This window comes from Pyricularia grisea (genome assembly GCF_004355905.1).
Source record: "Pyricularia grisea strain NI907 chromosome V map unlocalized Pyricularia_grisea_NI907_Scaffold_6, whole genome shotgun sequence".
Lineage (NCBI taxonomy): Eukaryota > Fungi > Ascomycota > Sordariomycetes > Magnaporthales > Pyriculariaceae > Pyricularia > Pyricularia grisea.
Window position 1 is genome coordinate 2,628,164 of NW_022156719.1, and position 23,129 is coordinate 2,651,292.

A 23,129-nucleotide genomic window follows, 5' to 3' on the forward strand; every position below is an offset into this window, starting at 1 on the left:
GGAGCCAATTGTAATCGTGGATTTGGAAGCAGATACGGGCGTAGATGGGACTTGTTATGTGACAGAAAGTCTCGTTTAATGACATTTGCATCTGCCCTATTGTTCATCCCACTCCTGTCACCAGATGAAGATATATCAGAGTTATAATATCAGATTACTCGCAACCCCAGAAACAGTGCGACTTCCTCATTAGTTCTTTGCGGAAGAGCCGGGCTCAAAATAGTCCAGCGGCTGCCCCAGAACCTCGCACTGCTCGATCTCGGAGTAGGCATCCATCCTCGCCTGGACCTGCAACAGCCGGATCGGGGTGCTGGTCGAGCCGTCGGCCCTCTCCCAGGGGCCCAGCCTCTGCAGCGTCTCGAGCGTGTCCCAGTAGCCCCTGGCGGCGAGGTAGGCCGGGTCCGGGTTCGGGTCGCGGTTGGTGCCAAAGGCGGCCCAGTGGTCCATGGCGACGCGCGAAAAGGGCAGGTCGAGGCCGTCGCGGTCGGGGAGCCCGCCGCGGCGCATGGTGCCAAACAGCAGGAGGTGGTCTCCCCCGTGGCACTTTTTGTACTCGAGCTGCTCCGGGTCCGTCGTGTCGCAGTGCGGCTTGGTGTAGCCGGGGAAGTTGTAGGTGCGGTTGAAGCGGTAGGCCCAGAGCGACTCGAAGGCCGAGTGGCGCGCCGCGCTGTAGACGGTGGCCTGCTCTGTGCACGTGAAGAAGGCGTCGGTGACGACGCGGATGGCGCCGTCCAGCGCCTCTTCCGGGGTCGGGTCCGACGGGATGCCAAAGGCCGGGCTTCTGACGGCTGCTATCATGGCTTCGCGGTGGACGACGGGGATTAGGCTTGGTATTATGTCGGCAAGGGGTATGCCCGCGGGGATGCTCGTGATGCTGTTGCCGGCCTCGTCGCGGTCCATGCCCGTCATGAAGGCTACGTCAGAAGCGTAGCTGTTGCTGCTGTTGACTGTCAGCCTGTCCGAGTCCAGGTATTCGCCGTCGACTGTGATTCCGATGGCGTAAATCGAGGTATTGAGGAAAGCCGTGCCGTCGACGGCGCGCAGGCACCCGATGGCTGTCTCGTCGGTGGCGCAGCCCACCTGGGACACAACTCTCTTGCCCAAGTTCTCCCAGGCCCACTCTATGGAATCGTACTTGTAAGCAAAGCCCGCCTCGTTGGTCAGGGGTGCCTCCTGCCTGGGCTCCTCGGCCATGTACATGCCGGCCGTGCCGGACTGGGCGATGGCGGCGTAGAAGAGGCCTTTGGCCTTGGGGCTCGCCATGACGGCGCGTGTCAGCCAGGCGCCGGCCGAGTAGCCAAAGATGGTGATGCGGTCCGGGTCGCCGCCGAAGCTGGCAATGTTCTCCTTGACCCACTCGAGGCCTGTGATCACGTCCGAGAGGCCGTAGTTGCCGTTGTGGACCCCGTCGCCGAGCACCATCCACCCGAGCGAGCCGACGCGGTAGTTGACCGTGACGACGACGACGTCGCCGCGCGATGCGAGCATGGTCCCGTCCGTGTAGACGTTCCTCCCCGAGCCGATCCTGAGGGCGCCGCCGTAGATATAAAACATGACGGGCTTGAGACGCTTGGGCACCGGCGTTGTCGATGACCCCTTGCATGAGGGTGATCCAGTTGGTGGCAGGTAGGGTGTCCAGATGTTGATACCGAGGCAGTCCTCACTGCTTCCGTTACGGACTTCTCCGGGTACTTGTAAGCACTAGATACGGACGATAATGGAAAGCAGTCAGAGCCTGAACAAAAAAAAAAAAAAAAAAAAAAAAAAAAGGACAAGCTGCATCGTCGAGGGCATACGGTCATAGAACACCGGACACATGGGTAATACAACTCACCTCTGGCAAGGCAAACAGGGCTGGGATGGGGGCAGTGCGCTCCTCTGGCGTTGGCTCGTACGGCCGAGCATATTCAAAGCGTTCAGGTTTGGCAGCGAACCGGATGCCCCTGAACTTCCACACGAAGAAGTCGCGGAAGCCCTGGTAGACTAGGTCGCCGGCGCGCTGGTTGACGACGAAGTCGGTGCGATCGTTGTTGGTGTCGGTGGTCATCACGGGCGCTGACTGCGTGCACAGCGCCGGGAGCTTGCTGCTCCCCTGGCCCGCGCAGTCGACTTCCGTCAGCTCTCCGCGGTAGTCGATAGCCCGGCAGTCGCCAGACGAAGCCTTGGACACCCAGAACAGCTGCGTCTCTGGAAAGTTTTCCTGCCAGATCTGGTAAGACAGCGAGCTGTTGAGGCCATCTGTGAAGCTGGCTGTGTCGGGGCTCCATAGCGTCTCGCCTAGCTTGTGGCACGATTCCTCGGCACCGAGAAAGTCGGCCAGGGCATGGACGAGGACGGCAGCAGAGCCGTTCTTCGGGTCGTCTGTTAGGAGCAAGACAGGTTTAGCTTATATAACATACCGTTAATTAGACTTGAGGTGGAGGGTAATCTTACTGCTCAAGTCATTATACGTGAGCACCGTCAGGCCGCCTGCCGAGTAAACGTTCGATGTCACATTAGTCTGGGCCCTTATGAGTTGAGACGACCAGCCTACCACCATGACCAAGGCAGCTCGATGCATGTTCAATGAAGCTTGGAATGACTAGAACTAGAGTTTCCAACACAGCTCGATGGCTGTCAAGATCTCAAAAGGCGAAAGGGCTGCCATTCTTTCACATCGGAAGGCCGATTTTTATACTCTTTGATGATACACTTATAGACATACACATTACGATGACATACAAACATACAAACGTAGTCAAAACAGCGTATTGAACCATCATGGACTCAAAAGAAGCGTGAAGGATCGAACCTGCAAGGACGCATATTGATGGGGTAAAGTACCATGCATGCATAGAACTAGACCGATTGCAGCCCTCGACATGAGCTGAAATCGAGAATTGGCTCGATATTTTCGATCAAAGGAAGAGGTGCGGCTGCCCGGCCGGACCGGCTGCCCGGGGAGTCTCCTCGCTTAAGGATTTCAATCGAGGACGGCAACGCGAACAAAGAAGCCACTGCATTAACCACAGGTCGGGCCTCTGGTGAAGCCGGGTTGCAGGGTAGCAGTCCGGGACAAGTTGCTGTGGCATTGGCACCGGGATTTCGGCGCGATTTGTCCTGCTGTGCCCCCTTTCTTTTCTCATTTCAGAGTACCTAGGGAGGTAGGTACCTTAGACGACTGTGGGCAAAGATGGGGTACAGGGTATGTGGGAGAGGTTCTTCTCGGGTGAAAGGGGACCCGATGGGATTCGTCTTGGCACCCACCCGAGAGTGTACTAGTCAGCGAGAAAATGGGCATGAGGGATGACATACATATACGTAATATACAGTATGTACACCGACCGAAAGGTCACTTCCAGATGGAGACTTGGACTCTTTCTAGGGTTTAGCTGCCTAATATTAAAGCGGGCACGAAATGAAGACCACGCAAACGGAGTTGCCTTCACTTTGTATGGTAATTAGCTAGCAACCCAATAACAACAACGGCGATCTAGAGTCGATCACAGTACCATGTAATTGACCACATTCTGACCATAGACGGACCACTCAATTGATCAGCAGTAATAAAGTAGGTTGGATAGGATGCTCTGCACAAGGTACTGTAGCAGGAGGGATGACACTGTTGGTGGTAATCAAGCATCAAGCTCCTTTCCATACTACTTACTGTATGTAGGTATGCAAGGTATGGTAGATAGCTTCCTTCGTAGGTAGTGCACAGTAGGTAAGGTAGGGCAAAAACATGGAAAAGCAAGGAAGAAAACCCCTCAAACAGCAAAAAATAGACAGGCCAATGTTTACTTTTAGTCAACTTCCCAGTTGAAGCGTGCTTCAGATTGAAGAGCATGGGGCTGGTGCTCGTCTCGAGATCCCTGAAGAGGCAAAGAATCGCCGTGTTTGAGATGAGCAACGATCAAAAACAAACCCCGGTATTTATTCAGCATTGAGCAGCTCCACTGCCAAGCAATTAAAAAAAAAAGCGAATAGACTTTTTCTATATTCTTTCCTTCTTTGGCATCCCAAAAAAAAAAAAAATGACACATAAACAAGGACATTAATGAAACCAGATCTGCAGTAATTACTAGAATTAGTCTAGACTAGACTAGAAGATAATCAGTCTGGTATGATGGCATGACGAAAAGAAGAAAAAAAAAAAAAAAAAAAAAAAAAAAAAAAAGGGAAAAAAAAGGAAAAAAAAAGGACCAAAAAAGGAAGGGAAAAAAAAGCATATGCATAGTCCATAAAGATGTCTTCTTAATTTGAGACGACATGAAAATCTTGAATCGTCGCATCAACGATATGCTACTAAAAATTGTGTAGCTGCTTGAACGGGACGGCACAGGTACCCTAGCGACGATTGATCGGATGGCATCGAGAGGGACCTCTATGTCATGACACGCATGCAATCGATATAATCCCATGAGTTCGGTGACCTTTTTGTCTTTTTGTTTTTATTTTTGTCCCTCAAATTCTCTCCTATATTCGTCCGATGTCTACAAAGGTTGAAATGTCATTGATGTGGCTCTGCGCCTGCAGGGTATGTATGTATGGTGCTTATATGAAAAGGAGTGAACTATTGAAAGAGACACGAGATTTTTCTGTCTCCAGTTCACTCGTAAAAAAAAAAAAAGGGTCACGAGAAACCCCGAAAGTGTTAAAATTAGAACGTTGCCTTCCGGTTGACCGTAATTGACTTCCATTTTATGTGACATCGTCTTTAGTAACACGACGGGAAAACGGTTGCGGAGTGAGCCGTAGAACGGAGGACCCAGTCAATCAATCATCTTTGCCATCCATCTTTGGCTAAACCAGGATCCCCCGTTGCATTGGAATCGAATCTTCTCTGGGAGCAGGGGTCGTTCCACAATGCCATATACACGGCGATTTTATTCCCACACAAAAAAAGACACCGCCACGATGTTATCACAAAGTCAAGTGAAGCTATCGTGGTTCTCGGTCTAGAGAGAATCGCAATCAGAGTCAGGCATGACCAGCTGAAAGTAAACCAAGTAGAATAAGCAAAGCGGAAACGTTACAACGATCAAGCCAACCGGGCCTAGTCCTAGACATGGACATAAAAAGAAAAGATTTGAGATGGTCACGTCCGCCTGACGGGAAATTCAGAGGCTAGAAATAGAGTCCAGAATTTTTAACTAGCAACGGCTTTATCTCTCCAATATCAATCAAAACTCGCTCCTCGGCCTCCGCGCCGATGTGCTGTGCTATGGTGGAACTAGAATGTGGCGCGGTCGAGACAATCAAGTTCAATTGATCCCAGTAGAGCACAGCTGCCTGCTACCTTTCGGATCCAATTGGCATGTGCCCCAAACCGCGGTCTTACGAATCGCAGAAAAAATAAGAATAATAATAGCGGCAAATCATTTATTTGATGGGACAGGCAAAAGACCTGCAAAAAAAGACGTGCAAACGTGCTAAAGGGCGACTGGTTTGTCTCACTCCTCCCTTGCGCGTTTGAGAGCATCGAGGACAGGGAGCGTAAAACGTGCATCAGTGGCTCGGGATGGGCAAAAGGTCTGTGAACTTGGAACGAGGCTTGTGGAGTTTTTAACTGGGGGGAACCAGTCAAAGGGCGAAACTCTTGTTTCTTTCCCTTACTTTTCTCTCAGCCTCTTTTTTGGCTTTTTGGCTCATGAGCCATTCAAACAAACCGAGGGGGGGATTTTCTGGCTTGAGCTTTTGGCTTGTCGCCCCGCCACCCACGCATGACCCCTGTTTCAGCACCAAACGACCAAACCCGCCAAAACAAGATGATGGCTTGGGTTGGCTTGCCATTTGGTATTATCCAGTAGGGGTGAGTTAACAGGTAATTAAAATATGAAAAAAAAAAAAATAAAAAAAAAAAAGAGGAGCAAGTGATGTGGTTGTAGTTACTTTAAAATCATTATACCTCGAATGCGATTCATAGCAAAGAAAAAAAAAATGCAACAGTGGTACTCCGTAGGCAATCGCCAAGAACTACGACGGGAAGTATAGCACTACAACGTAGTAAGGTTCCATGCAGTAGTATGGAAGTTGGACCACGGGGATGATCGACAAGGGGTCTCGCCAAGTACAAAATGACATCGCAGTAGCAGCGTCAAAAATATCCTAGATCCAAAGGTCAGTCAGTAAATCAGTCAATAATAAACAATATCACAAACACGGCTTGTGCGGGTTGTCGGATGAACAACCGAGCAAAAGGATTGAAAATAAAAAATTGATCAGCATCCCGCAAGCCAAAAACGCAACAAGTTTGGGGGGGGGGGGGGGGGGGGGGAGGAAAAAAAAAATCACGTCACACGTCTCCCCATTTCGCTGCTCAATTGATTCAATTCAACGGAAGCAGCGATCATCGTCGCAGCAGATCTATGTGGTACGTTGCTCAGCTTTAGCGGCGCGCATACACATCACACCCGCAGCGGACAACGCCACACAACCTTCTCCAGCAGCTTGTCGTACTAAGGTAAGGTCTACTGCAAAGCATCAGCAATCAGTCATGGAGAGAAAAAAAAAGGTTTCTTGCCGTATCTCATTGTGCATCGCCCATGCGACCCGTAAAAGAGGCCACACCCAGGCTGTTGGATGAAAGAGGCGGGATGACCTCGTGTTACTGTCTTTTCTTAGCCACGCCAAGAGCATGGCACGTTACCTTTTTCGGATAGGTAAGGTAGGGTAGTCAGTCAGTCAGTCAGTCATCGAATGCAGTTTTTTTTTTTTTTTACCCATCACGAATTAGGACCATTTACCAACCTGGACCTTCTCCAGGTTTTCGGCGTCGGCCGACAATGATTCAAGCTGACAAGACACTTACCGGAACGATGAAAAAGAAATACCTTGCATGCACTACTAGTTTCAGTAAAGATGCTCACATACATAGGTACGATCATGCTTACGAACATGCCCGATTCATTTGATCACAAACGGTCAACTACCTAATTAATTACCTTAACTGACTACGTACTTAATTAACTACTCGTAACGTAATCGTTTGGTTTGGCCAATGGACATATCTCATTTGCGTGCCGACCCCGTTATTTCAAGACCCATCAAGAGGAACACGCGGCATCACGCGAAGAGAAAATTCGGCGGTGCGTGCCAACGCCAACAATATGGTCATTTCGGTTACCAACTTGGATTGGGCCGCTTACCTTACCCCATTGGTACATCACAACGCCGCGCTGCTCAGAATCTGACGGCTTTCTCGGTACAAGTCTGGGCAGCGCCTGCTAGGGATAGTGGCATAGCTTGGCGGGAAATCCCTTCTGCACCTTACGGAGTACAGTAGCGATCACTTTTTGTTTTCGCCTTGCCTCCAGCTGTGCTCCTGGGTTGGGTGGGTAAAGGTAGGTAGGTGGCTTGCAAGCTTGGTAGGTAGGTAAGGTACCTAGGTAGGAAAGTAACACGAGCCAATTCGAAAAATCCCAAACGCGCAGTGGAAACCTCAGCCTAGCCAAGAGACGGTGGGAAAGATCCACCAAGACCGTTTCTCACACTGAGAAGCAAACACACCCTGGTCCTGGTTTACCTGTGTTATGTGCTTTGAGTCGCCATCACCTACTGTAATACGGTTTTTTGTTTACCAGTAGTAGCCAGTAGCTATAGCACCACTATTTAATTAGAATCACGTACGAGTTAGTAGGGCGTCACGCCCCGGCCCCATTAGGCTGCAGGGGTGATTGAGTCCAGCCACCCCTGTAACCTGCAGGGCTTCACTCCACCCCGCTCCTTATTCGGTCGCAAGGCTCCCTCCCCTTCACTTGACGGTTCTGGGCAGGGGTTCATCTGGTTCAATGTTACATACCTTCCTACCTTACAGTCAGGCAGGCAGTCAATCAATCCCGCCGTCCGTCCCTGCCAAGGGGTCCCAAATAAGTTGGAATAAAGTCGGCCATCGTCCTTCCTCTCACCTTGCATTCAATGTGCCACCTTCCCTCTCTTTCTTCTCCTCATCTCGCACATCTTTTAGTGTTGGACATCTTTCTTCCTTCCTCCTCTAGATTATAATTTTCTTTCAGACTCTCGCTCAGACAAAAGTAATTGAACCCGACTTTCGCTAATCATTCCTTCTTGGACCACCTCTTTTTTTTTTTCTTTCCGACGCCAGTCCGAGCACTCCAAGAACCAACAAAAACAAAATCCGATCACTTTTGATTTAAATTTGCTTTGCTCTCCCGGATTCTTCCCATCAAGGCATATTTTGGATCAACTTGTTTTGTTTTTTTGAAAGTCCCGAGACAAAAGAACTTTATCTTCTATCGTATACAAGGAACAGACAACAACAGCAATGTACACCAAGACCATCTCTGCTGGCCTTATGGCCCTCCTGGCCTCTGTTGCCACGGCTCAGACTCACACCTCCTGCAGCCCCATCTTGAGGGATGACTGCCCCAACGACAAGGCTCTGGGCAAGTCTATCGAGATCGACTTCACAAAGGGAGACGACACGACTGGCTTCTTCAAGAAGCTGGACGGCACCACCTACAAGGTTACCTCCAAGGGTGCCGAGTTCACCATCTCTGAGTCCGGCCAGGCTCCTACCCTCGTTTCCAACTCTTACATCTTCGGAGGCAAGGTTGAGGTTAAGTTCAAGGCTGCTCCCGGTGCTGGTATTGTCAGCTCCATTGTGCTGCAGTCGGATGACCTTGACGAGATTGACTGGGTAAGTTTGTCTTTATATGATATTATGGCGGTCATATGGCACACTTTTGGCGTGAGCAGTTTACTGATTTTGTCTTTACAGGAGCACGTCGGAAACGACCAGATGCGTGTTCAGAGCAACTACTTCTCAAAGGGCAACGACACGGTCTATGGCCGTGGCCAGTTCCACAACCTCCCGTCTAACGGCATGGATAACTTCCTGACCTACACCCTCGACTGGACCAAGGACCAGCTCCAGTGGATCGTCAACGGCAACGTCGTCCGCACCCTGAAGCGCTCCGAGACTACCGCTGGCGCCAACGGCTACCCCCAGACCCCCTGCCAGATCCGCATCGGCACCTGGGTTGGTGGTGCCAAGGGCGGCAACCAGGGCACCATCGACTGGGCTGGCGGTCTGGCTGACTTCTCCAAGGGTCCCTTCACCGCCATCTACGAGTCGATCAAGGTCACTGACTACTCGACTGGTGCCACTGAGTACGTCTACACCGACCGCTCGGGCAGCTGGGAGAGCATCAAGGTCGTGAAGGGCGACAGCAGCAGCAGCAGCAACAGCACCTCGGGCTCCAGCACCAAGACTAGCAACAGCACCGCTACTGGTGCCTCGACCATCGCCACTGCCACCCGCGCCACTAACGGCAGCAGCTCGGGCAGCAGCCAGACCAACGGCTCGGGTAGCACCGCTGCCTCGCAGACGAGCTCCACCCCGGCTGCCACTGGTGCCGCTATTGCCAACCTTCCCAACTTTGTCCTCGCCGGTGCCGCCGGTCTGGGCTACATGCTTCTGTAAACTGAGCAAATAAAACAAGCTACAAAAACCAGCAAAAAAAATATCAGTATAAACATGTGATTTTTTTAGGGGGGTGGGGGGCGGCGGTTTTGACTGTATGAACTTTTTTCGTCTGTTTGATACTTTATTGTACTGCAAGCTTTTTTTTTATACCAATTTGTTTTTCTCTGCTCCATTGCGCGGGACCTCACGGTAATCATCATTGCATCAACCTGTCTTGGAGGGTATCATTTTGCATGACGGGCATACATTGAGTATTGGATCAGTCAACAAAGGGGATTGCTTTCGCTTCCATGACCATAGATTCCACAGTGTTCCTTCTTGTCTATACTTTTAACTTCTGCATAGAATCAAAGAGTATATCTGAAAAAACTACCAAAAAACCTATCCGCTTGTTTCAGTGATGATAATCAAGATATCTTGGCAGTTTCGGAAATTCATGTTAATTGGGTCGTCGTTTCTGCGACACAAGGCGGCGGCTGTGTACATTGTGATGCATGATAACAGCCAATCATGCACGTGTATTTCCATGGGCGTCACTTGGCGGTTGTCCTGGTTCATTCAACCAATGGACCAATCACTCGGTGACCACCTAAGGTATGGGGTACATCAAATGGGTGGGTTTGCTAAAAACCAGTAACCCGGTATTGATTCGACGCGTCGCACCAACTTTCTGCCAGTCTGAGAAAATATCGGTGCTAATCGTCCGCACTATCTGTTGGTTCACTTTCATTCTGTCTCCTTTTTTCATATATGTTTTTTTTTTTTTTTTTTTTTTTTTTTTTTTTTTTTTTTTTTTTATTTTTTTTTTTTCAGCACGGTCATTGATCTGCAATCCCGGTCCCACACAAATGTTACTGTGATATTAACGATTTTGATTTTTTTTTGGCCATGGGGTCGGGGAATTTTTTCTTTCTTCTTCACCACTCGTGCAAAACATTACATCCATGCGCCCGTCAATTCATAGCTCGACCACTGAACGCTAGTCCGGGTTTGCTAAGTTTTAGTATTTTTTTTTTCTAGGCAGCTTACTACCCCTATTATTATCTTCCAACAAATGGCAATTGCATCTTATTTTGTGTTACAGGATGGGGGTGGCACCGGCACAAATCAAACCATGATCCAATTTAGTCTAGAATAACAAAAAAAGTTGCAGCCAAGCTGTCTTTTTTTTTTTTTTTTTTTATCCTCCCAAGGGGCTAATGTTAATTAATAATGCCTGACCACCCCTGGCGCCGGTCTTTTACTACTTTCTAACCCCTTGCGCCCCTGGGAGGATTTAAAAAAAAAAAAAAGAATTCAATAAAATGACCAGGACAAAAATAATATATCCAATTACAGTGCGCCCTTGGATATATAAAATAAAATAAAATAAAACAGATCTGGTTCTCCGCCGCTCGTAAAGGGTGAGCCTCATTTGCCACGGGATATTGCGGCCGAGAACCATGTTGCACCTATATATTTTTTTTTCTCCTTCCTTTTTTTTTATGTAGCCTTACCGCCCCCCTTTGCTGACGAATATGTCCTTTCAAATGGGGGACTTTTGTAGTCATGTTTTTGGTTCGTTCGGAAATCCAGCGGTGAGATCGTATCCCAGTTGGCGCGCTTATGTGCGTATTTGTGTGAAATGAGGTGTGTCGGGCCAAGAACAAACCAACAAAGCGTCGCATTGTTATTTGCCGGACATGTCGGTTTTGCGACATTCAGGACCATTCGAGATTTTTTTGCCTAGAAGCCGGTTTTTCAGGATATGGAACGCACATGTTGTTTGGAAGGGCTTCCTTCTTGGCCAAGGCTAGCAATATTGCAGACTCATCATGTTTGAATTCACGACTATCACAAAGACGAATGTCAAGGATAAGAAATTGAATAGAAGAGAAGAAAGCAAAGAACAGAGTATACAATACAATGTAGTAGTAATAAGACAGTCGCTGTTTCATATCATCACCCATTGCATCCCACGCATCTCGCGCGCCCGTCGCACCCAGCTCGGAGGCACCCCGTCGTGCTCACCCGAGACGACCCTCCAGTTGGCCGATTGCGGTTCTTGATCCGAGGAGCCGCATAGCGTGCTGCTGCTCCTGCTGCTGCTGTCCCTGTTAGACTCGGCGTCTTTGCCGGCCTTCTCTCCACCCCCGGCTCCTCCCGGGAACGGCACGCGGACCACTGACCGCGCCGCCTCCGCACAGCCCAGGACCCACGCGGGCCGCCCGAGGCCGCAGCGCTCCCCCTGCCCTGCCCACGCCGGCGGCGCGAGCGCACCCTCGACAGCGGCCCGGTTGTCGTCGTTCACCGCCGCCGGGTCCAGCCAGGCCTCGACGTCCCACCACATGCCGAGCAGGCCGCGCAGGTGCCGCCGCGCCTCGTCGTGCTCACCCGCCCATCGCTGTGCGCCGCGGACCAAAGAGTCTCGCATCATCGTCTGCGAGGGGTGTGGTTGTGGGTGGTTGCTGTAGTGCTCATCGGCACCGCACCATGCTCGCGCGACAAACCCCAGAACTGCCTGCCGCTCGGCGGGCGTCATTACCTTGGCCCGGGTCGCGGCCAGAACCGATGCGAGGCCCGCGGGCGACTTGCCATCTGGGCTGGACAGGCGGGTGGTCATGGCCAGGGTGCGGAGGGTGGTTGTTGCGGCGGTCATGCTTTGCTGGACTTTATATGTGTTGATCAGGGTGTGAAGATGTTAGTCTAGGAAGGGGTTTTTTTTTTGTTTCTCTTGGACGGCGACTAGAGAGAGAACCCGAAAATCTTTTATTAAACAGTATCCCGCTCTCACCTTCAAGAAGCTGCCTCTCAAAAACCCTCCTCGCATCATGCCGTCTGCCGCCTATCCATATGTTGTACCTGCTGCGCAACCGACAGCTCCGCGACGGCTGACCAAAGTGGTCCCAGTGCTTCCTGCGCAGGACCGCCACGACGTTTTGCATCTCCCGGCTCAGGCTGTAGATCAAATCTGCCACCGCCTGACCGTGGCGCACCTCCACACCACCCGGACCGAGGACGCCGTCGATCTCACGGCGAAGCTCATCCGCGCAGCGCGAGAACCTCGCAACCATCCTCATCAGCACGACGCCGTACGCGCCCAGACACCAGGGCTGCTCAAACAGCACCGGCGACAAGGACGGGTCCGAGGCGACGCAGCAGGTCGCGGCCTGGGCCAGGATTCTAAAGCACGCCATGCCGGGGGCGGCTGTGGGGTGCGCCGACGGCGCGCCGGCGACCCACGGCCACCAGGCCTGCGGGAGGTAGTACTTGTCCGTGTAACAGGGGTCTTGGGGCCCGACATCGGTCCGCCGGATGTGCAGGTGCGTCCACGGCAGCGGGGCCGTGGTGGGCAGGCCCAGAGCGCGGTTGACAAACGCCGGGTTGTGGAGCAGCTGGTACGTGTCGGTGCAGAACTTGCGCACCGCCCGGTTCTCGGCTAGGATCCCGGCGTGGCCCGAGGCTACGGGGATCGCGGCGGCGTCGATCTGGAGTGGTGCATGTGTCAGATATTTGGGCTGCCATGGTCAAAGGCTCAACAGAATATAGGAAGTCTAGGAACCAAACTGACTTGGAGGGCTACAAGGTCTATTGGCTCCTGGCTTGAGATCCCATCTTCTTCTACCCTGACCTCGCGAAAATTTCCCTTGGTGGCTGGATCGTTGAAGGCTCGGGCGAGGAGTCTGCTGTTTTCAACGGCGAGACTGGGGTCCATGTAAATGTCTGATGAAGGGTCAACCGGGCAAGTCAGTCAAGACCAGAGCTGATCGTGGTCTACCCTGAAAACTACCCGAGGCCCCAGGGACCACTTACAATACGTGATCCGGAAATCGGCTTTGCTTGACCGCATCAGCCTTGTGAGTAGCTTCTTACTCGCCATCTTGAGGTCGGGGAGGTTACTGGATGACATCTGTGTTATGTTCCAGCCAGAGTCCGGCTAGTAAAACGAGCGTAATGGGCTGTTGGCCCCAAGCAGCCAAAGTATAAAGTGAGCGTGATGGTATCAAACGAGTGTGGTGATGATCCCGAGGAGATCAACGCCTATAGAATAACCTAACGAGGGCAGTACATCATAATCCAGTGACGCGAGTGTCTTGTCGAGTATATTTAGACATCTGTCTCCCGTGTGCATGGTGAGTACCTGAGCATGTAGCTTTTGTAAAAGAAACATGCAATTACTTGCCAACTGAAGAAGCGTCTATTAGCTCGTAACTTCACTCAACCGTCGGCCAAGAGCCGGGCATGCCATAGTGACTGCCTGAAGCCTTCCGTACCTGGGTTTAGGTCCATCACTTACTTGATTATCTCATTGTCAAAGCACTCGTCGCCAGATATCAAGCACGCCTTCCTCACCCCCCTAAAACAGAGGAAGTAAGACCGGGCAGCCTTTTAACGGTCGCAGATCCCAATAATGCATGCCATTTCTAGTTGCAATGAAGACAACTTGATAGCAAAACACAATACGAAAAAAGTTCCTTAGGTAGGTATAGTGGTATCGTAAAAACAGAACCACAGCCGTAAAACCATGTCATAGCCTGATTACATATACATCGATATACAATGACCCCAAAACCATCCACTGATGAGGGGGGGTAGGTACCAATAGTCGCAACGGCCCTCAAAGCCAATACGACCCGCAAGCCGATTTTTGTCAAAAGTCATCCCAAGCATCTTTGTCGCTTTACTCCGTGAAACGCCGAACATGTCCAGACCAACAAATGCCATCCCCCAAAAGATTAAAGAAGCAAAGAGAAGTAAAAAAGAAGGAGAAGAAAAAGACAAACCCGGAGCGCTCTTCAAGTTCCCTTGACCAACAGGCCTTGGCATCAAGAATGCGACCCATCGTTAGTGCAACGCACAGGAGGGCTGCGTACAGGAGGGTAATGGGTGAGCCGCTTCACTGCTCAATAGACATAGCGTTGTCTTCGTCGTCGTCGCCATCGGCAGTAAGCCCGAGGATGCGCGCATACTGAACCGTCAAGCGTTGAAGCTCCCTGAACTTGCCTGTAATGTCGGGAGACGTAGTTAGTAAAATGATAGTACAGTGACATTAAAATGAACTTTGGAGACAAGAACTTACCCAGAATCATGACAACACCCTTGAGAAGCTCTCTGCGGTCCCACCCACAAAGCTCACCCTTCCCATACCAGCCCCAACCCTCATCCTCCTCTTTTCCGTCTACCCGCTTCTGCAAAACTCCACCGACAAGGGAATTCAGCAGCTCCTCTACCTTGCCCCTGAGTCCCTCAGCGCCTATTCGCTTCGCGTACATAAAGAGGTATAGCCTGAACTCGTCCTTGGAGCCGAGCTGCAGCGCACCGGCGATGCGGTTCTCGAGATGTGCAATGCTGACGCTGCTCTCGAATCCTTCGAAACCTTCGCGGCTCAGTAGAGTCTTGATAAGACGCTGCAGAGTATACGCCCGGCCGCGTAACAAGAACTCGTTCGTGGTATGGCGCTCCAGGAATGGTATGATGCCTGCAGAGACCGACACGCCATCCTGCGACTTTGGAGCAGGTGCTTCATTGGGCCCGACGGCGGTCGTCTGAAGCGCACTGATAGAACTGTCATTGCTGTTCCAGTACTGGCTCCCGACAGCCCACCAAGTTTCAGAGAGTCGCTGCCACGAGTACATAGTCGGTGAATAAAGGAATCCGTCTCCGTTACTCAATGTGACGACCACCATGCCCTCAGAGTTCAAGTGAGCAGAAGTCACGCCAAGGCCAGGCGTCGGGCCATGGGGACTGAGTGTGTGTATGGCTATATCCAGGATCGGCGCCAGGGAAACTGGCGGGAATGGCGACGTGAACGTCTTGACGTTGTATACGTGAACGAGACCAACAGCCGTTATACACAACAACCAATACCCGCGGCTTTCCAAAATTACCGGTTGCGACGAGAGAACCACAGCGCTAAGTAGCCGTCTGCCTGCGGGAGACCACACATACAGTGTACCATCTTCGCAGGCTGCAGCCCAAAAATTCTTGTTACCGGTGACTAACATGACGGCCTTGGGGAGGAAATCATGCCATAGGACCACTCCACGTTTTGTGGCCGTTACATGAGACGGGTCACGGGGTGCGACGGGGTTCCTCGCCTCGAATATGACGTTCTCGGGAACCTTGGTTGCATCCTCAAGGGTAGTCTCGTCCTGGAGCACGCCCCTTTCTAGCGGCCGCAATATGTGCGATCTGACCTTGGGAACTCCAAGCCTGACCTGAGAGTACGTGATTGAGGAACTCAAAACAGCCGGTCGCAGTATCTCGGGGGTAGGAACCACACCATCAGCCGGCTCTTTAAGCTGTGCTGGTTCGGTTCCTTCGACGCCATTTACAAGGACAGGAACCGGCCCATTATGAGGCTTCTTGGTGGTCGCATCTTCTTCGTAGTCCTCCTCCAGCACAGCCGCCTTCCGTTTGTTGCCCAGCAGCATCGATGCCAACCCTCCTTTGGGCAAGCCATCAAAAGGCTGGGTAAGATCCAGGATAGCCTGTGGTGCGTCGGCCTGTGCAGCTTTCGTCGAACTTTTACCAACGAGGTGGGACTGTGGTAGGGATGAAGTACCCGTACCTGAAGAGGATACCAGCATGGGCGCGACCCTCTTCTTGCCGTCCTTTGTGATAGTGACTCGAGACTTGAGCGCAGCTATACGCTCTGCCTTCTTTGCCTCAGTCTCTTCTGCCTGGTCGCCTTCATTGGGGTCGTTCTTATCTTTCTCTTTATCTTTATCTTTCTCCTTATCCTTCTCCTTGTCCTTCTCCTTTTCTTTCTCCTTTTCTTTCTCCTTATCTTTGTCCTTGTCCTTGTCTTTGTCACCGTTACTAGTAGTCGAGTCGCCATTCACATCACCGTTCGCTGCTTTGACCCCATTAGTGGTAGGTGTGGCAGCGGCAGGAGATGCGCCGCCCGTTTCCGACACCAGGGCATCACCCATGAGTGCTCCCATGCGATTCTCTGCGCCTCGCAACTCCCCAGCTTTGCTTTGGTTCTCGAGATTCAAGCTCTCAATGTCCTCAGCGGTTCCGGCACCTTTCTTCGAGCTGCTGTACTTTTGTAGAGCCTTGTCGTTCTCCTCGGCCGTCGCCACCCAACCAAGCTCGCCCTCCTCGAATCTCAAGGCATATATGCCACCATCGAGACTGCACACAAACAATACCTGGCCGTCTGGCGTCCATGATAAATCCGCGATCGACTTTGATGCCAGGTCCTGGAGAATAACAAGAGGTCTGGAGGTATTCGTGTTCCAGATGCTGAGCGTTTTGTCCTGGCCCGCTGATGCTATGACTGTCACCAGGTTGCTGCTCCCGTTGCTATTACCATTCGCGAGGGCGGGATCCGTGGTGTGAAATAGACGTGGCGAGAACTGAGTGACCTCGGTAGGACCCTCGTGACCAATCAAGTTGATCTCCGACAGCCAGCTGCCTCTTTCTATGATGGCTACAGAACTGACGGGACCGTTGACGGCATTTGCGGCTGCTATGTGATTGCCATCCGGCGACCACGAGCACCTCCTGAAGTACGTGGTAAGGGGCGAGCTTTTGAACGGAGTGTTAATCGTGGTCTCGAGCACAAAGTTGTTGACCATGTCGTGTTGCGTCGCATTTGGGGCCGGCGGTGTGAATCGAAATATCTTGATCGTACGGTCGTCGCTGGCGGTAGCAAAGAATTTGTTTGCGGGATCGAATGTGATGCCCTTGACATGGCTCTGATGCACCGCCAGAGTCTTGAGCTTCTCAAAGGTGTGCCCAGACCACACGACAACCTTGGAGTCCAGGCCGACGGACACAAGGATCGAGGAGTCGTGGGACCATGCTAGGTCCTGAACATCGTTCTCATGTCCGACAAGGCGCTTGTATGTCTTCCAGTTCTCAATCGGCGGTGGCTCATTGGTCCCTGTGCGCAGTTGAGGATTAGTATGGGAATTTACGCTATATAGCGGCAAGATCTCTGGGTCATCGTCTCGAGAGTGTTCGTACCAAAAGTCGCCGTGTGGGACGGGGGGTTACTATCGAGCTGATATATGCATATGATCTTGTCGTCGGCACCGGATGCGAGGTATCGACCGTTGGGAGAGAAGCGCACCGAGTGGATGGTTCCCAAGTGATGGCTCATGTGGCAGAGCTGCCTTGGTTTTCTGAAGCTCTCATTATCGGCGTTGTAAATAGCTTCGGTGGACCAAACCCGGACGTGGCCATCACCTCCCGCAGTGGCCAGTCTCGAGCCATCAGGGGAGATGTGGCAGCTGTAGACCTCGAAATCTTTTTGTTCGCCTATGATGAGACGGTTAGGTTAGTTGTGTTGCAGTGCCTTGTGCTATCATCAAAACGAGCTTAACTTAACCATCAAGGTTTTTCGTGTCAAGTCAGACTTACCACTGTGGCTAAGCCATGAAGGCTTAATTATGTGCATTGTGTGCTGGACTCCCTGTGTCTGCTTCGCATTATTGAGGGAGACCTCGTTTGCAGTTGGGTTAATGTGACGCCGCGACGTTTGGCTTTTGCTTTGAGCAATTCTCAAATTCTCAATCAAAAGTTCGCGCAAATGCAATGCGCCGCGTCTAGGAATTGAGACCTGGCGCGACTGCTGCACGCCTTGCTTTAGGTGTCATAGTGGATCCCGGCCTCCAATGATGATTGGTCCTTGGCTTTAGACTTGTGGGGGCGGGGCCTCAAATGGCCTCTGTCGTGCCGAAAGCTGTGTCAACTCTAATCCGCGCGCCAATTTACGTAGGCGCCTTATCTATATGTTCATCGCCATGAAACACTCAGCGTGTTTAAAAAGTCACCTATCCTCTTACTCGACATCGCACGCTTCCGCATAGAATATCGAAATACAATACTTGTGTTTGGGCAAAGAGAAATCCCCATGAGAGTCACAAACAACTCGAAATCACACGCAGACCCTCAACGTCGGCTGGAAGTCAATACACGGCGCCGTCCGCCTATATAAACGAAACACCTACGCCACCGTCGATGTGATACAACATCCTCCGCTCAAGATGCAGGGCTTCAACATGGGACGTTATGTCCCTCCAGAGGTCGAAGGCACCGTCAGTGGAAACAAGCTGCATGGCAAGCACCCCCATGGATCCCGCGCCCGTCACGGCGGCGGCGCCCTAACGGTCCGCTTCGAGATGCCCTTCCCCGTCTGGTGCGAGCGCTGCCCCCAGGAGACACTCATTGGCCAGGGTGTGCGCTTCAACGCCGTCAAGCGCCGTGTCGGCAACTACCACAGCACGCCTATCTTCTCCTTTGCTATCAAGCACCCGGCATGCGGCGGTGACATTGAGATCCGCACGGATCCGAAGAACACAGATTACGTCGTTGTCAGCGGCGGCAGGCGGAGGGTGCCTGGGCTGAGGAGTCAGGAGGGCGAGAGTCTTATATCAGCGGCGGATCTAGCGAGGGCGAGCCTGGCGTCCATCGACGAGGCTAGGGGTGAGGTCAAGGATGAGAAGGCTAGGGAGGCCGCCTTTGCAAAGCTGGAAAAGACTATTGCAGACAGGGCGGCCCTCGCCCGCTCAACGAGCCGCGTCGAGGAGCTGGTTGACGTGTCAGCTCGGGCTTGGGACGACCCGTATTCGCGCAACTCGGAACTGAGAAAGGCATTCCGGGCAGAGCGCAAGGAACGGGAAGCAATGGCCACCAGCGACGAAGCTCTGAAGGACAAGATGAGCCTGGGGGACCAGGTTGTTCTTGGTCCGGAGACCGATTACGACAGGCGACTGGCCGCTCTGATGGATTATGGCAGTACGGACGGAGCCCGCGACGGGGCCCGGGACGCCGCTGAACTGGCCATGAGCAAGCCGCTCTTCGGAGACTCAGGACGTTCCGCAAGCCCAGCACAGTCCTCCAAGCCCAAAGAGAAAGGCAGAATTGCTGATACGGCTGAGACATCACGAAGGGAGAAATCTCGGATGCTCAAGGCCGAGATTTCCAAAGAAAAGACACGAGACGGTCTCATTGGCGCCATCGCCATGAACCAGAGGACGGCCAAGGATCCATTCTTGGAAGGCCTTTGGAGTGAGAAATCAAAAAGACAACATACAATACCTGGACTCAAGCGAAAGCGGGATCGTCTCGCAGATCCTAGCATTGAAGAAGTTGCCAGAATTTCAGCGCCTTCATCAAAGCCACACCAACAAGTGTTGGCCAGGGCGGCATCGCCTGCCTTGGTGAGCTACGACTCGGACCAAGAGGAATAACTCACGTTTGGCTGGTCATGTTTTACTTTTGAATTGTTACTTGTGATACCCAGATAAACTTGTTTCATTAAATCAGGTGTCCTTTCCGACCTCAAAGTCGTGTCTAGAAACCGTTGCCGGTTGTTACTCTACCGTAACCAAACCCAAGAAGAGTTGGGAATTCTCATTCCGTTTTCACCTTAAAGCCCTCTGGTCGTGCGCGCCTGGCCTAGCAACTACAAACGCCACAAACACTACTTGAATGATGCCCCAGCCTATCGTGCAATACTTGCCTACCAGTTGCAGAGCCAACGGCGCCAGGCCGGCACCTCTTTCTCCGCGGACCGGGCCTGGTTTGCCTGAACTTTCAAGTCGCCATCGTCTGAGATGGCCTCGCTAATTCGAGCAGGACTCTCACTCTGTACGAATTGGGACGCAGCGAGTGACTTGATGGTTAGGCTGAAATCGCCCTCCTGCTTTTCGAAAAAGCTAGGTGTTATGGATACGCAGTCAGTAAGTAGCAGGGACAAAAAGCTGCAGATTCTTGAGCTCTTTTCATAGGTTCTTTACGTACCTTCTCATCATAAACGAGATCCGCTTGATGTTGGCCAGATCCAATTTCGCATCTTCTACCGGACGGCCTCTGTAAGTGGGCTTGAATTGGTCAATTGGCATCTTTACTTGCTTCGTCTCGCCCGCCTTGTCGCCATCTCCCAGCGCGACGAAGTCATACTCCCAGCTAACGGTGCTCTGCTCCCGACCATCCGGTCGGGTAGGCAGAATCTCGTCTTTTAGCGTAAGAGTATACGTCTTATTGTCGGTAGGAACCACGACATCTGCAATCAAGGCACCAACGCCGGTTAGATCTACTAGAAAGGGGTCAACCGTGCGCTGAGAAGCGAAGCCCGCGCCACCAAGGGTCTTGGTGTCGAGAGTGCCGTTGAAGGTAGCAGCCGTGCGGTCGGCGTTGACGACCAAGTGCGAGACTGAACTGCCTCCGCGGACACGATCGTCGACGGCGGTGAACCCGGCCTCGTCCCATGGTCTGTGTGGCGTTACGTTAGCTCCCTGCACGAGGAATGGGGTTGACGACGGAAATAGAGAACATGAAGCAAAGAGATGAATTGTTGATTGCGTGAGTCAGTAACGGAACCTCAGCGCTCGCGCTTCGGCGTTAAAAACAAGATAACATAGAAAAGCGCGGAGGATTGAGTTGCGTGTATTAGTCGTTGCGTATTGCCCATCCGATAGTCGGGAATAACACAGGTAATAACCACTTGGTTGGTTGCGCTTGCAGATGCAATTGCGATTCAGGGCCTGGAAGAGGCTAGACTCAGTCAGGGACTGTAAAGTCGGATTGTATCAAATCTGAATGAAGTATGGGGAAGAGGGAGGCAGCCAGACGACAGAAAACGGTTTGAGCATGAGATGAACACCACAGAGTACTGGTCTAGGCCTCGAGACAAAACGTTGAAGAAAAGCAAAACGGAGACTCGTCGGAAGAATGACCAAAGGGTGTATCAGACAAGACTTCTGCCATCGGGGCTCAAGCATGCACCAAAAGGCCAAATATTGGAGGAAGACTCGGCCAGGCCAGGAACCACGCGAGATATCATGGAGCACCAAAAAATAGAAAGAAGCTCAGACGTACTTGTCACCACCAAAAATATATCGGTTTTCTGCCATGATGGATATGGCCAAACCCAAGTCGAGAAGCAGGAAAAATGCGGGTAGCGCCGCTCGCATGGGGATCTGCCCGTCTAGGCTGTGGTTGGTCGACAAGGAATAGGTAGCGTCGATATGCCAAGTCCGTTTGTAGACCAAATACAAGCAAGGCTGGGCACTAATATCGCAATCCAAGCTCCTTTTGGTAACCTTTGACTCCGGTTCGTGGGCAGGAAGACGAAGGAGCTTTGTGCGGGCATGCCATCATGTCAACAATCGTCATCCCGAACCAAGGATCCCGAAGGTTGATGGGCTATTCTTGATAGCCTCCAGTCATGAAAACATACCACGGTCAAAGGAGGGGGGGTGTGCACTATCTCTCTCACCGGACCGCAAGGGGGGAACAACGGCAACTAAACACGAGGTACCCTAAAGTGGGCAGGATGGGCAGGATTCAATGCCCTTGGAGAGCCGCGAATCCGATTGTTGAAAAGATTAGGTAGCGCTACTGACAATATCGCCGAAGGATTGTGGAGCGACCGGACAAAAAAAAACCAGTATGATGGAGTGAAAGAAACAAAAGAAGCTGAACAGGCAGGCAATCCGATATTGCCGTGGACGCGTCAAGCGTCAAATGGAGTGGAAAACAAAACAAGACCAAAGTTTAATGATGCATGATGACGGGATCGACACCCCACTCAAAAGCCAGTGTCAAGCCCGAAAGCAGCTTGGGGGCGATTGCCCGCTCTGCCCTGACAGCCAGGCGCGGGGACAAGCACAGCAGGTACCTAAGGTAGGTAGGCAAAACCTTGCCTGACTTCGGGGATCGAATTTTTTCTTTTCTTTTTTTTCAGTGGGCTGGAGCGTTGCGCCCTGGGTTAGGTGCAGTAAGAAAATACACGATTTCTGTGCGGTTATCGCGGCTAAGCACGGACGGATATCTGACATGCACTGCAAGGCATTTCCGTCTATTGTTTGTCAAACACCTTAATTCTGAACTTCACATGTTCACTTTGGTATGATTTCACCGGACGGAACAAGGGGGGGAAATCTCACAGAGCAAAACCGAAAAAAAATACCCTTCATCGCATTTGGACGTGCGTCGATGCGGGCAGTCTAGGCGCATCTTTGATCTTGATGAGCACTTTTAATTGCCTCTGATGTAATATGTGGCGGCTGCTCAGGTTGCCTCAAACCGTAAACAAGGATGAGTACTCGTCTAGAAAGATGGAACAAACTGCTTTTACCTCTTCTTGTTTCTCCGTGTGAAATTTTATTTCTGTTAAACTTCTCGTGCAAGACGTGGCGCTATCAAACATGGCCGAATCGAGTAGCCTTGGTGTACGACCGTTTACTGCCGCGACACGGATGCCTTTTAGCGCACAAAAGCCAGGAGTCGCATTCAGGTAGTATTCATCGCATCTTTCCGGCGTACGACTCGATTAGAAGGAACTCTGCCTGGCCTCAATATGAGCAGAGTTTCGCCCAGCCCGGCTCAACCTCCCCTTGAACCCTGAAAGAAAGGCCCTGTCAGATAAAAGATTTTTTTTGAATTTTGTGCTTGTAATTATAGTCTAGGCCGTAGGGCTGGAAAAGGAAAAGAAGGAAGCTAATGTTCCCCGACATGAGGTGAGAACCTAAGATGAACCTAACCTTTGGTTTCTGGAGCCTGGCAGGGTCACCACAGGGTCTAAATATCTACCTATACGCACTCATTCATTTGTTCTTATTCCCGCATTAACCCCTATGTTCCATTCGTATTTACGTATGGGCCGATAAATTTTGTGCCGTTTTAGCGGCTCGCTCATCTATAATATGAATTGCGCGGCGCAGATTGGTAAGCATGCCCTCATAACGACGACTCATTACCCTAA

General features: G+C 51.6%; 6 protein-coding genes across 6 annotated transcripts; 2 read left to right on the forward strand and 4 right to left on the reverse strand.

Moving 5' to 3' along the window:
- Window positions 1-189: 189 nt before the first annotated feature.
- On the reverse strand, window positions 190-2,560 carry PgNI_08744 (uncharacterized protein; the record flags this gene model as incomplete). Its single annotated transcript, XM_031128736.1, has 3 exons — window positions 190-1,701; window positions 1,835-2,361; window positions 2,434-2,560. The coding sequence occupies 3 exons, from the start codon at window positions 2,558-2,560 to the stop codon at window positions 190-192; spliced, it is 2,166 nt and encodes a 721-aa protein (XP_030978444.1).
- A 5,337-nt stretch (window positions 2,561-7,897) lies between these two features.
- Window positions 7,898-9,796, forward strand: PgNI_08745 (uncharacterized protein). Its single transcript, XM_031128737.1, has 2 exons — window positions 7,898-8,638; window positions 8,720-9,796. Exons 1-2 carry the CDS (start codon window positions 8,264-8,266, stop codon window positions 9,422-9,424), a joined length of 1,080 nt encoding a protein of 359 aa, XP_030979091.1. The 5' UTR covers window positions 7,898-8,263; the 3' UTR covers window positions 9,425-9,796.
- Window positions 9,797-11,360: 1,564 nt separating this feature from the next.
- Window positions 11,361-13,316, reverse strand: PgNI_08746 (uncharacterized protein; the record flags this gene model as incomplete). The annotated part of the gene is made up of 4 exons (XM_031128738.1): window positions 11,361-12,076; window positions 12,201-12,894; window positions 12,978-13,129; window positions 13,220-13,316. The coding sequence occupies 4 exons, from the start codon at window positions 13,314-13,316 to the stop codon at window positions 11,361-11,363; spliced, it is 1,659 nt and encodes a 552-aa protein (XP_030978445.1).
- A 612-nt stretch (window positions 13,317-13,928) lies between these two features.
- On the reverse strand, window positions 13,929-17,923 carry PgNI_08747 (uncharacterized protein). The gene is made up of 4 exons (XM_031128739.1): window positions 17,780-17,923; window positions 17,384-17,677; window positions 14,487-17,300; window positions 13,929-14,410 (listed from the first exon to the last, which is right to left on the reverse strand). Exons 1-4 carry the CDS (start codon window positions 17,814-17,816, stop codon window positions 14,304-14,306), a joined length of 3,252 nt encoding a protein of 1,083 aa, XP_030978446.1. The 5' UTR covers window positions 17,817-17,923; the 3' UTR covers window positions 13,929-14,303.
- A 156-nt stretch (window positions 17,924-18,079) lies between these two features.
- PgNI_08748 (uncharacterized protein) lies at window positions 18,080-19,611 on the forward strand (the record flags this gene model as incomplete). The annotated part of the gene is made up of 2 exons (XM_031128740.1): window positions 18,080-18,133; window positions 18,307-19,611. 2 exons carry the CDS (start codon window positions 18,080-18,082, stop codon window positions 19,609-19,611), a joined length of 1,359 nt encoding a protein of 452 aa, XP_030978442.1.
- Window positions 18,770-22,503, reverse strand: PgNI_08749 (uncharacterized protein). Its single transcript, XM_031128741.1, has 4 exons — window positions 21,603-22,503; window positions 21,242-21,501; window positions 20,165-20,635; window positions 18,770-20,079 (listed from the first exon to the last, which is right to left on the reverse strand). The coding sequence occupies exons 2-4, from the start codon at window positions 21,334-21,336 to the stop codon at window positions 19,884-19,886; spliced, it is 762 nt and encodes a 253-aa protein (XP_030978443.1). The 5' UTR covers window positions 21,337-21,501; window positions 21,603-22,503; the 3' UTR covers window positions 18,770-19,883.
- Window positions 22,504-23,129: the final 626 nt, after the last annotated feature.

Coding starts and splice junctions, on each gene's coding strand:
- PgNI_08745 (XM_031128737.1), top strand. CDS start 8,264: ATGTACACCAAGACCATCTCTGCTGGCCTTATGGCCCTCCTGGCCTCT. Junction 8,639..8,719: donor ACCTTGACGAGATTGACTGG/GTAAGTTTGTCT, acceptor TTGTCTTTACAG/GAGCACGTCGGAAACGACCA.
- PgNI_08747 (XM_031128739.1), bottom strand. CDS start 17,816: ATGCACATAATTAAGCCTTCATGGCTTAGCCACAGTG. Junction 17,678..17,779: donor TTCATGGCTTAGCCACAGTG/GTAAGTCTGACT, acceptor GTCTCATCATAG/GCGAACAAAAAGATTTCGAG. Junction 14,411..14,486: donor GGGTGTTGTCATGATTCTGG/GTAAGTTCTTGT, acceptor CCGACATTACAG/GCAAGTTCAGGGAGCTTCAA.
- PgNI_08749 (XM_031128741.1), bottom strand. CDS start 21,336: ATGCGAGCGGCGCTACCCGCATTTTTCCTGCTTCTCGACTTGGGTTTG. Junction 20,636..21,241: donor TATATTTTTGGTGGTGACAA/GTACGTCTGAGC, acceptor AACGCCACACAG/ACCATGGGACGAGGCCGGGT. Junction 20,080..20,164: donor ATCTCGTTTATGATGAGAAG/GTACGTAAAGAA, acceptor CATAACACCTAG/CTTTTTCGAAAAGCAGGAGG.